Genomic DNA, 12,634 nt, shown 5'->3' with positions numbered 1-12,634 from the left:
GGAACTCACCCTATCCTGAGAGCCACCTGGGCACCTGTGCTGCAGATGCAGGATTCGAACCCAGGTCTGGCCACTCCGTTCCCACTCTTCCGCTATGAATGCTGGGCCAGAAGCCTTCTCAAAGCTCCCTGGCTTGTCTCACCTGATGGTTCCTGACCAAGACCACAGGGTACCCTCCCCTGGTGGAGGTCTATGGGGCCACCCTAGGCTGGAGTTCAGGGACAGTGCAGCGGTATGAAGGAGCACTGGAGCTGAATGGACCCCAGGGTCCCCCGAATGCTCTCCCAGTCTTGGGGCACCACTTTCCTACCCTTCTCTACTTCTCTACTTTTCCTACCCTTCTCTACCTTTTTCCTTCCTATTTTTGTGTCCCTGCCACACTGTGAACTCAGCCCTATCTTCCTCTTCCCTCTTCGCTTTGGGGAAAGCTAGCGAAGTTCATCTAAGGTACAGTACAAGTTACTTTTCTGTTCGATTGGTGACCTCAAACTTCCCTCATCTAAAGGACGCCTTAGACCTCAGCATTCTATCTGTGCAGAAAGTCTCCTACACCCATCCTGCCTCCCTGCCCAAGCTTGTGAAAAGTTTGCTGCAGATGCTGCAGGAGGATGGGGATCCACACAGCCCTGCAAGGCTCAGGAGCCTCTGGGAGCTGCTTTGTATGTGAGCTGCACTTGGCCAAGCCAAGCTCTGGCAGTTGCAGTGGCTGCTCCCTGTGGCTTCCTATCCCTCATCCATGCTCCAAATCTCCTCAGCAACCATCTGCCAAAAAGCTGCGTGGCAACACCTGGCTCAGAATCTGATATCATCCCAGACTAAGCTCTGCCCTCCAGAGTTGCATGTGTGGGTTTGCTCCCTGGTTCTTGGCCTTATACCTGAATGTGTCTCAGAGCACTTGGCCTGCTCTCTTGGCCTGCCAACTGTGTTCTAGGAGGGCTCTGTGCTCCAGGTTGTGATTTGGACAACTGGCTTGTGGCCCTCATCCAGTGAAAGGCCTCTTTCCACACACCTGGGGTCTGGCAGTCACACCTCAGTGGCACTGTCAGAGGCCTACTTCAAAGCAGACTCCTATTCCCAAGGAAATCCAGCTTGACAAGGTTTGAGAGACCCCAGGAGGGTAACACAATGTGGCCCCTTCTGGAATATAGCAGACAGACTCTAGAATGACTCCCATGACCCCCACCTCCTGCTATGCATGCCCTTGTGTGATCTTACCTTGAGTGTGTGCATGACCTGTGCCTTGTTGTAACTAATAGAATACACAGAGGTAATGGGGTGTCACTTTTGTGATAGCAGTCTATCCCCTGCTAGCTTTAATAAAGTGAGCTGCTAGGCTATGAGCTGTCCTGTGAAGAGGCCCATGTGGCAGGGTACTGGGATTGCTTCCAGCCCCCAACCAGCAAGAAACTGGGGCCCTCAATCATCCCATCCACAGGAGTTGAGTGTGGCTAGCAACACTCAACTTAAACACTGAAGCTTAAATGTGAGCTTCAGAAGTGGCTTCTTTCCTGGTCATGCCTGAAGGGGAGACCACAGCCCCAGCTGACACCTTGATTGACGCCTAATGGGACCTTGAGCAGAGAACCCAACAAAGCCACACTTGGGCTGATCTACAAAAACTGGGAGATCATAAATATGTGTTGTTTTAAGTTGCTCATTTGTAGTGAGTGATGTTCTTATGCAGCATAGATAACTCATACACAGAGAACCAAGGCCACGTGAGAACCCTGTGGGGGCCCCTGCTGCTCAGCCACTTCTCATGTGCTGGGACAGCTGTCTCTCTGGCCTCTAGCACCAAGGTCCCCACTATCCCAGGCCTTGACTCTGGGATCAGAGAGGGATAAAAGCCCCATGGAGCCAGGCAGACTCCTCCCTCTGCAGTGCTCCCTGGGCTGCACTCACCTAGCTTGTCTGGCACACACAAGTTGGAGTAGAGGAGGCAGGAAGCCCTGGGAAGGGAGGGGGTGACAGCCTTGCTTAACTGTGGGATGAGTGCCCACCAAATTTCCCTTCCCCCTTCCCCTGCTTGTGAGCCCCCAGGGGACCTGTGTCAGTTCACTTTCTAGAGGCTTCTATGTCCCCTAACTTGGATGACACCCATGGGCCTCCCCAACTCAGCACAGGGAACATATGCCCATGGTGGCATGGGGAAAGAACCCAGCCTCTCCCCTGCCCAGGCTCCTGCACCCCATAGCTGTCACTCCTCTGGAACCTCTCAGGGCAGCACAAGGAGTGGTAGCCTCAGAGTGGCCTTCACCCTTCAGGCACTGTCGTCCTCCAGATTGGCTACAGCCCAGCTCTTGCTCCCATGCCCACAGCCATGAGAACAGCCACCTCCCCAGGGGTCCATGAGTGCTACTCACCAGGAGCCCACCCAAGCCAGGAGGGAGCTGGGGGCAAGTTCCAACGGCCCCCTTGAACACTGCATACCCATGAACCCAGCAGGAGCATCTGAGGGCAGCTGGGAAGAGATCTGACCACTGAAAGACTATAGGGAACCCCTTGAACCTCACTCCACTACCGCACGTGGATTTGCTTCCTGTGGGCTGCCCAAGAGAGCCTCTGTGATAAAGGAAGCTTCTGAGGATGGGCCACTAAAGATGACCAAGGACACCTTTCTGTGCTGTCCCCACTCTGCGCTCTTATCTCCCATCCCACACTGCCTCCAGCTGGAGGAAGGAAGGGAGGGTTGAGAGAGCAGGATTCACAGTGTCCTTGCCACACTGTGAACTCAGCCCTATCTTCCTTGTCTTCCTCACAGCCTCTAGCTCAGAGGAGGACCTGGACAAATGGATGATACATAGGCAACCACTCTAATGTTCCTCCTTGACTGTTCTTTAGAGCTACTTAGTAGAGACCAGAGTGTGTGGGGGGAAAGCACTGGTAAACTTCCACCCGTAGACAGAAGACCTCAGCAGCCTTCACCGTGGGATGCAGCACTTTCTTTATTGCCCATCCAGGGAACAGCCAAGCCAGCTCCATCTGCATTCTGGCTGCAGCATGTACATTAGGAGACTCAGGGGCCACAGTGTGGGACCGTGCACGCTGGCAAGGCACTGGTGGATGCTGGCAAGCAAGTGGACATGGATAGATGAGAATGACAACTCACAGATGTCCTGGCTTCTGCTGGCCCGGCTGCCAGCCACTGGACGCCATCACCCTTCTGCCTAGCACGTGTGTATTGTCACACAAAACATCTTGAAGCTTGCCATTAGTGAGAATTCAACAAAGAAGTAAGCTAAGGGAGAAGGAAACAGTGTCTCCTGGAATATACCGCACTCTGCCTGAAATAGGAAAACTATGTTTGCCAGGAAGCAGCAGCAGCAGGAAAGAAGTTATACCAAAAACTACTCGTACACCACAGACATTAGAACGCTTTCCTCAAAGAAACACTCATGTTCTGTTGGGTATTATGGACAGGTCTCTTGAAATTTTTCTAATAAAGACCAACAAACTTTCCCAGCAATGCCTCTGAGTACCGTGTGAATTCTGGTGTCTTATGGGAAGTCAGGGTGCCTTCTTTGCATCCAAAGCTTTGGTTCCATTTTAGGAGGGCAGTGTGATGGTGACAAAGGTGTTCTGGTCATTTCTGCTCTGTTCTCAGTTCTGTGAAGTGAGGTGGATGTAATGTGCTGTGGGATGGGGTGCTCCATATGTGTGTGTAGCCTTTACTTTCCAACTTAGTTTTTTGCATCTCTCTTATGCTGATGAGCCATACCTCTCAGCCTTCATTTGGTCACAGGACTGAGCCTTTGCCTACATCATCAGCTTTTTTGTCCTGCTCTAGCAGGATTAACTCTGTTCTTGCCGCAGATGTCACCGTCACTCTGGAGTCCAGCCCAGTGCTCACAGGCCCGACCAGTTCACCCTCTTCCTTCTCTTCAGGGGAGAAACTTTCTTGGGCATCAAAAAAGGTGATTGTTTCTTCTTGAAGTTTTTGTTCTTCCAGCTCTGCCTCATCTTCGGTGCTTTTGCTTTTCTTGGTAGGAGATGAGGAGAACCCTAATTTGGGAAATCGGAACCAGCCTGCCTTCTCCTGTTTTTTAGGCAGTTCTGCCTCTGGTCGTGCCTCAGGCTGTGTTTGAATAGGAGCAGATCTCTGGATGTCATTTTTGGAATCGAGACCTGTCTCATCAACAGAAGAGGAAAACCCAATATTTGGAAGCCAAAACCAGAGCAGACCAGATTTTTTACTTTCTGGTTTCTCTTTTGGAGCCCTGCCTTCATCCACCAGTGGTGTGGTTGCCTCTTGGCTATCATCAGGGGGAAACTCAAGAATTTCTGCTGGCTCCTCATCTGAACAGCTGTCTGCAAGCTGATGGCCAGAAGGAAGTTCAAGTGTGAGTGTCTGCTGTCCCAGTACATTGACGCTGGAAGAGATCATCTCAAATGGTTCTCCAGTGTCAGGCTGGAGATCTCCAGAAATGGAGTCTGCTCCTGGGGCAACTTGTGTGGGAGCCTCTTCTGCGCCCTCCTGAGTCCTAGAGTGCTGAGTCACTGTTGTGTACACTGTAGCCTGCGTGTGGGGCTCTGGGATTTTCACCTTTAATAAGGAAAATCCATATGAAGGTGTTTGAATCTCTGATGCAGGGATCTCTGATTCCCGCACAATCTGAGTGGAAAAAGCCCTGGGTGCTGAGAGATCTACAAACTCTGGTGTCACTATGCTGTGTATAGTGACTTCTTGACTTTCAACCTGAGCACCCTGAATATGCACTCTGACCTTTGAAATTGGGGAAGCTTCCAAAGGCAGGTTAAGCTCCACAGGCTGCTCCCTGGGGACCCCAGCACCTGCCTTCAGGATGCTGGCTCCCCAGAGCCCTGGACTTTCCTTACAAAGGGCTATGTCAATATTTGCCTCTGGACACTGCACTTCCCTCACAGTGGGGATGAACACGTCATCCTCTGAGCTGGGGGCAGGGAAGGAGAACCTCGGTACCTTTAATTTGGGGAATTTGACAGTTAGTACAGAATCTTCCCACAGTTGATCCATATTAACCACAGAAATCTGGGATGGCATATCAGTACTTGAAGCTTTCAGTTTAAGTGGACCTTCAGGCTGGGATGACCATGTCTCTGTTTTATCCTCCATGCTGGCAAGGTCATGTCCTGGCTTGGAAAGAGGAGTCTCATCTATTTCTCCTGGAAGAACCTGGGTTTCTGGAAGCCTCATGCCAGGCATCTGAAAAGGGAGAGGTCCTTTGGTTGGATGGATCCTGACCTCAGAAGTGGAAAGCTCATCCCCGGTCATCCCAGCAGTGGAAAGGTGCAGCTTCAAGCCTGTGCTGTCAAGATCACACCTTAGAACATCTGTGGATGATTTGCTCTCAGAAGCTGTCACTTCTGCATCTGCCTCTGGGAGCTGTAGGGACATACTTGCCTCCATGTTTGACCCAGAAACAAGGAACTCTTTGGTTCTAGCTGCTGCTTCATCCCCTGTTGCTGCCGGTGCCTGTGTCTGAGCCACTTCCAGCTTTCCAGCCCCGCCTCTGTCCCTGGAAGAGCGTCTAAGGCTGGGCATGCGGAACTTGGGCATTTTAAACCAGCTTTCCTGTGAGTCCCTGGTCGTGGCTTCCTCCTCTGGGCTTTCCACTGTGGGGACTTCAGCATCTGGTTTTCTACAGGATGGCTGGAGGGGGTCTTCAGGTGTGGGAGCTATCCCCTCCCCACAAGGCTGGCTTGCTGGGACATCGCCGAGCCCACATCCTCTGCTGTCACCTTCGGTAGACAGATCATGTTTGGGAAGAGGCAGGTCAGCTTCAGACTGGCTCACCTGCCCCTTGGCCTTGGAGGATCTGAGATCAGGTTTGGCAAAGCCCAAACTGGGAATGCGGACCTGTGGACAGGGGAGGTTCACACCCTCACCTTCTGTGGCACTTGCTGTTGCACCAAGTCCTCCCCCACCACCGACAGTGCTGGCCTTTTCTGTGTCTTGAAAGCTACCCCCTGCTGTGACACTAGAAAGAGAAGGATCCATGTCTCTCTGTGGCAGGCTGACCCCACTCTTAGAAGCCTTCATTTTGGGTAGTGCAAGTTTTGGCATGGCGAAGCCAGGCTTTGTGCTCCTTTCCTTCTCTCCATCCCTCTCAGGAGGCAGATCTATGTGCATGGCAGACTGCGGGGCCACTTCATCCTTGTCTAAAACCAGGCTGAGTTTTGAGTCCTCCATGCTGCATTCTGGGTCCACCTTTGGCCCTGCTTCCTTCTTCGGGGACCACCTAAATGACGGAAGCTTAATCTTAGGCATTTTGAAGGGACTCCCTTTCCCTTCGTGGTCAGTATCTTCAGAAGGGGCTTCTCCGGGGACCGCTACTGATGTCTGCAAGGAGGCCACAAGCTCTTCCGGGCCCTGGGACACAGAGGTGCCTGGGGATGGCAGATGGGTGCTTGGCAAGGGGCACTGCACTCCCTCTCCAGGGCTAAGAGGAGACATGACTGGGGCACCCGCTGCTGCATGTAAGTCTCCCTCAGGAACTGACATTTGGGGAACTGAAAACACAAACTTTGGTTTATAGAATTTAGGAAAAGACACCTGACCAAGAGAAACAGGAATCATGGAATTCAGTGGACCAGAGTGACTCTCCGTTTCAGATATTGGAACTCCCTCTGGAGGTTGCAGGTCAGCAGAGCACTCTGTCTTGGGAAGAGGAAACTCAGCCTGAGACCCAGAAGGAATTTCCAGAGCAAGCTCAGGGGCCAAGGCAGCTCTGGGAACGGTCACCTGGTATTTTGTAAGTGTAACACCCTCACAGGGAGAGAGAACAGAAGATTCAAAGTGAGGACCACTGAGATCAATCCGGGATGATGGAAACCCAGTCAAACCAACCTCAGGCATCTGCATGGATAGCTCTGAACCACCCGAAACCTGCTGTAATTCACAACTTGGGGATTCTGAAGATGATAAGGGAATCATGGAAAGACCTACGCTAGATTCTGCACCTGAGACTAAACTATCTTTAGCAGTTTTGGCAGAAGAAAATGAAACTCTGGGCATTTTAAAATGCAGTTTCTTAAACTTCGAATCCACTCCAGCTTCTCCAACAGCAAGCCCCAGGTTACTGTCGCGTGATGGATCATGAAGATCACCTTCACGAACAACAGACTCCACAATGGGAAATGCTGAAGTCTTCTCACGGAATGTAACATTTCCTTTGATTTCAGAGGATGACATGGAAATTTTCTTTGACGACCATTCAGCACCAGACGTGCTCAGTTTTTGCACTTGAAACTTGCTGTCTTTTGCAGCTGAATCCTCGTGGACCAGGGACAGGTCCCCCTCTAGCCCCGCGCCGTGAAACATTGCTCCTGGGGCCTGGATGTCCACCTCCGTGCTGGGCAGAGACACCTCCACGTCGGGGACCATCACTTCAGCCTTGAGGCTTTTCAGGTCCAGCTTGCGGCCCGTGACATCCACCTGGGGGCCCTTGAAACTGGGCATCTGCAGCTTGAGCAGGTGCCCTTTGAGGCTGGCTCCCTCGGGCACGTGGCCCTCCAGGAGCTTCACGTCCACCGGGCCAGCCTGGACTTCCAGGTTGGTGGAAGGGGGCTGAAAGCTGAGGTCACTGGTCTTGAGGTCACCCTGCACGGAGGGGAGGCTCACGTCGGCCTCCACCTTTGGCACAGACACGTCCACTGAGGCCTCAATGGACTTCGCTGGGGCCGACACCCCAAACGACGGCATCTTGAACTTGGGCATTTTGGACTTGCTGTCTTTAGTGGTCACGTCCTTTTCAGCCAGGGACAGGTGCCCCTCCAGCCCCCTGGTGTCCAGCTTGGCTCCCGTGGCCTGGACATCCACCTCCACGCTGGGCAGAGACACCTCCACATCGGGGACCGTCACCTCTGCCTTAGGGCCTTTCAGGTCCAACTTGGTGCCCTTGACATCCACCTGGGGGCCCTTGAGGTCTACCTTGGGCATCTTGAAACTGGGCATCTGCACCTTGGGCAGGTGCCCTTTGAGGCTGGCTCCCTCGGGCATGTGGCCCTCAGGGAGCTTCATGTCCACCTGGACAGCCTGTATCTCCAGCTCGGCGGAAGGGGACTGAATGCTGAGGTCAGTGGTCTTGAGGTCACCCTGCATGGAAGGCAGGCTCAGTGACCTCCTTTGTGCGGTTATGTCCACCAGGGCTCGATGGACTTTGCCTGGGGCCGACACCCCAAAGGGCTGACATCTTGAACTTGGGCATTTGAACTTGCTGTCTTTCACAGTCATGTCCTTGTCAGCCAGGGACAGGTCCCCCTCCAGCCGTGCACCGTCCAGCTTGGCTCCCGGGGCCTGGATGTCACCTCCGCAGCTGGGCAGAGACACACATCCCACGTCAGGGTCATCACTTCCTTGGGGCTTTTCAGGTCTAACTTGGGGCCCTTGAGGGTCTACTTTGGGCATCTTGAAGCTGGGCATCTGCGCTTGGGCCAGGTGCCCTTTGAAACTGGCTCCTCGGGCACATGACCCTCCGGGGAGCCTTCCGTCCACCTGGACAGCCCTGGACCTCCAGCTCCAGTGGAAGAGGGCTGGCTGAATGCTGAGGTCCGTGTCTTGAGTCCCCTACCATGGAGGGAGGCTCACGGTCGGCTTCCACCTTTGGCACAGACCATCCACGAGGCCTCCATGGACTTGCATGGGGTGGACAGCCCGTGATGGCATGCGGGCAGGCATTTTAATTTGCTGTCTTTGGCAGTCCGCGTCCTCCAGTCAGGGATAGAGTCACACCTCAGCAGCAGCGCCATCCAGTTTGACTCCTGGGGCCCTGGACATCCACCTCCCAGCTGAGCAGGGGAACACCCCTCCCACATCAGGGGCGATCACCTCCACTTGCCCAAGACCTTTCAGGTCCCAGCTTGGGGCCCTTGATATCCACCTGGGGGCCTTTGAGGAGTCCACTTTGGGCGGCCAAACTGGGCATCTGCACCTTGGGCAGGTGCCCTTTGTGCGGCTCCAGCCGGACAGAGTGGCCTTCCGGGGAGGCGTCCCGTCCCACCTGGACAGCCTGGACTTCCAGGTTGGCGGATGGGGGCTGAATGCTGAGGTCCACGGTCTTGAGGTCCCCCTGCATGGAGGGGAGGCTCACGTCGGCCTCCACCTTCGGCACACACACGTCCACCGAGGTCTCGATGGACTTGCCTGGGGCTGACACCCCGAAGGATGGCATCTTGAACTTGGGCATTTTGAACTTGCTGTCTTTCGCGGTCACATCCTTGTCAGCCAGGGACAGTTCCCCCTCCAGCCGTGTGCCGTCCAGCTTGGCTCCTGGGGCCTGGATGTCCACCTCCACGCTGGGCAGAGACACATCCACGTCGGGGGTCGTCACTTCCGCCTTGGGGCCTTTCAGGTCCAGCTTGGGGCCCTTGAGGTCCACTTTGGGCATCTCAAAACTGGGCATCTGCACCTTGGGCAGGTGCCCTTTGAGGCTGGCTCCCTCGGGCAGGTGGCCCTCCGGGAGTGTCATGTCCACCTGGACAGCCTGGACCTCCAGCTCAGTGGAAGGGGGCTCAATGCTGAGGTCAGTGGTCTTGAGGTCCCCCTGAATGGAGGGGAGGCTCAGTTCGGCCTCCAACTTTGGTGTAGACACGTCCATCGAGGCCTCAATGGACTTGCCTGGGGCCGGCACCCCGAAGGACGGCATCTTGAACTTGGGCATTTTGAACTTGCTGTCTTTGGTGGTCAAGTCCTTGTCGGCTACGGACAGGTCCTCCTCCATCCGTGTGCGGTCCAGCTTGGCTCCTAGGACCTGGATGTCCACCTCCACACTGGGCAGAGACACCTCCACGTCGGGAGCCGTCACCTCGGCCTTGGGGCCTTTCAGGTCCAGCTTGGGGCCCTTGACGTCCACCTGGGGGCCCTTGAGGTCCACTTTGGGCATCTTGAAACTGGGCATCTCCACCTTGGGCAGGTGCCCTTTGACGCCGGCTCCCTCGGGCAGGTGGCCCTCCGGGAGCGTCATGTCCACCTGGATAGCCTGGACTTCCAGGTCGACGGAAGGGGGCTGAATGCTGAGGTCAGTGGTCTCGAGGTCCCCCTGCATGGAGGGGAGGCTCACGTTGGCCTCCACCTTCGGCGCAGACACGTCCACAGTGGCCTCGATGGACTTGCCTGGGGCCGTCACCCCGAAGGATGGCATCTTGAACTTGGGCATTTTGAATTTGCTCTGTTTGGTGGTCACGTCCTTGTCGGCCAGGGACAGTTCCCCCTCCAGCCGGGCATCATCCAACTTGGCTCCCAGGGCCTGGATGTCCACCTCCACGTTGGGCAGAGACACCTCCACGTCGGGGGCCGTCACCTCCGCCTTGGGGCCTTTCAGGTCCCGCTTGGGGCCCTTGATATCCACCTGGGGGCCTTTGAGGTCCACTTTGGGCATCTTCAAACTGGGCATCTGCACCTTGGGCAGGTGCCCTTTGACGCCGGCTCCCTCAGGCAAGTGGCCCTCCGGGAGTGTCATGTCCACCTGTACAGCCTGGACCTCCAGCTCGGTGGAAGGGGGCTGAATGCTGAGGTCAGTGGTCTTCAGTTCCCCCTGCATGGAGGGGAGGTTCACATCGGCCTCCACCTTCGGCACAGACACGTCCACTGAGGCCTCAATGGACTTGCCTGGGGCCGACACCCCGAAGGATGGCATCTTGAACTTGGGCATTTTGAACTTGCTGTGTTTGGTGGTCACGTCCTTGTCAGCCAGGGACAGTTCCCCCTCTAGCCATGCGCCGTCCAGCTTGGCTCCTGGGGCCTGGATTTCCACCTCCACACTGGGCAGAGACACCTCCACAGCAGGGGCGGTCACCTCCGCCTTGGGGCCTTTCAGGTCCAGCTTGGGGCCCTTGGTATCCACCTGGGGGCCTTTGAGGTCCACTTTGGGCATCTTCAAACTGGGCATCTGCACCTTGGGCAGGTGCCCTTTGACGCCGGCTCCCTCGGGCAAGTGGCCCTCCGGGAGCGTCATGTCCACCTGGACAGCCTGGACTTCCAGGTCGGCGGATGGGGGCTGAATGCTGAGGTCCGTGGTCTTGAGGTCCCCCTGCATGGAGGGGAGGCTCACGTCGGCCTCCACCTTCGGCGCAGACAGGTCCACTGAGGCCTCCATGGACTTGCCTGGGGCGGACAGCCCGAACGATGGCATCTTGAACTTGGGCATTTTGAATTTGCTGTCTTTGGCGGTCACGTCCTTGTCAGCCAGGGATAGGTCCCCCTCCAGCCGCGCGCCATCCAGTTTGACTCCTGGGGCCTGGACATCCACCTCCACGCTGGGCAGAGACACCTCCACATCGGGGGCTGTCACCTCCGCCTTGGGGCCTTTCAGGTCCAGCTTGGGACCCTTGATGTGCACCTGGGGGCCCTTGAGGTCCACTTTGGGCATCTTGAAACTGGGCATCCCCACCTTGGGCAGGTGCCCTTTGACGCCGGCTCCCTCGGGCAGGTGGGCCTCTGGGAGCGTCATGTCCACTTGGCCAGCCTGGACTTCCAGGTCGGCGGAAGGGGGCTGAATGCTTATGTCCGTGGTCTTGAGATCCCCCTGCATGGAGACGAGGCTCACGTCGGCCTCCACCTTCGGCGCAGACACGTCCACCGAGGCCTCGATGGACTTGCCTGGGGCCGACACCCCAAAGGACGGCATCTTGAACTTGGGCATTTTGAACTTGCTGTCTTTCGCAGTCACATCCTTGTCAGCCAGGGACAGTTCCCCCTCCAGCCGTGTGCCGTCCAGCTTGGCTCCTGGGCCTGGATATTACTCCGCGCTGGGCAGGGAACACATCCGTCAGGGTCATACTCGCGGGAACTTTCAGGGTTAGCGGGCCCTTGGCGTCCACTTTTTGGGCATCTTGAGCTGCGATCACGCGGGCGATGCCGCTTCAGGCCAAACTCCTGAACGTGGCCCTCCGGGAGCTTCCGTCCACCTGGAGAGCTGGACCTCCCAGCTCGGGATGGGGGCTCCAATCGCTGAGTCAGAAGTGTCGCCCGGGAGTCCCTATGGAGGCGACTCCGTCGGCTCCACCTTAGAACAGACACATCCACGGGTGGCCTCGATGGACTTGCTGATTGCGACACCCCAAGGGCGGCATCTCTTGAATTTGGGCATTTTGAACTTGCTGTGCTTTTAGCGATTCAAGTCTTTAATGAAGCTACGGTCAGGTACCCCTCCATCGCGTGTGGTCAGCTTGGCTCCCCAGGGCCTGGATGTCCACCTCCATGCTGGGCAGAGACACCTCCACGTGGGGCGTCCTCGCCTTGGGGCCTTTCAGGTCCAGCTTGGGGCCCTTCCAGTATCCACCTGGGGCCTTTGAGGTCACTTTGGGCATCTTCAAGCTGGGCATCTGCACCTTGGGCAGGTGCCCTTTGTATACGGCTCCCTGGGGCCAAGTGGCCCTCCGGGAGGCGTCGTAGCCACCTGGACAGCCTGGACTTCCAGGCCGTGGATGGGGAGCTGAATGCTGGTCAGTGGTCTTGAGGTCCCCTGCATGGAGGGGAGGCTTCATTAGGCCTCCCGCAGCCCGGCAGACAGGTGCAAGGCCTCCATGGACACCAGGGCAGACAGCCCGAGCAGTGGCATCTTGAACTTGGGCATTTTGAATTTGCTGTCTTTGGCGGTCCGTCCTTGTCAGCCCAGGGATAGGTCCCCTCCGGCAGCCATCCCGGCAATGCGTAATA

The 12,634-nt window shown here is 56.1% G+C and overlaps 1 protein-coding gene across 1 annotated transcript in view; it reads right to left on the bottom strand.

Annotated features, from left to right (window-relative positions):
- Window positions 1-2,927: 2,927 nt before the first annotated feature.
- Window positions 2,928-12,634, bottom strand: part of AHNAK2 (AHNAK nucleoprotein 2) — a 39,569-nt gene continuing 29,862 nt past the window's right edge. The window contains 6 exon segments of the mRNA XM_009212382.4: window positions 2,928-8,833; window positions 8,835-11,740; window positions 11,743-11,882; window positions 11,884-12,119; window positions 12,121-12,342; window positions 12,345-12,634. The exon segment at window positions 12,345-12,634 is cut by the window's right edge and continues 6,598 nt beyond it. Coding sequence (XP_009210646.4) covers window positions 3,722-8,833; window positions 8,835-11,740; window positions 11,743-11,882; window positions 11,884-12,119; window positions 12,121-12,342; window positions 12,345-12,634 — 8,906 coding nt within the window. The 3' untranslated portion in view covers window positions 2,928-3,721.

The sequence above is a fragment of the Papio anubis genome, chromosome 7 (genome assembly GCF_008728515.1).
Source record: "Papio anubis isolate 15944 chromosome 7, Panubis1.0, whole genome shotgun sequence".
In the NCBI taxonomy this organism is placed as follows: Eukaryota; Metazoa; Chordata; class Mammalia; order Primates; family Cercopithecidae; genus Papio; species Papio anubis.
This window is presented reverse-complemented; position numbering and strand designations above follow the sequence as displayed.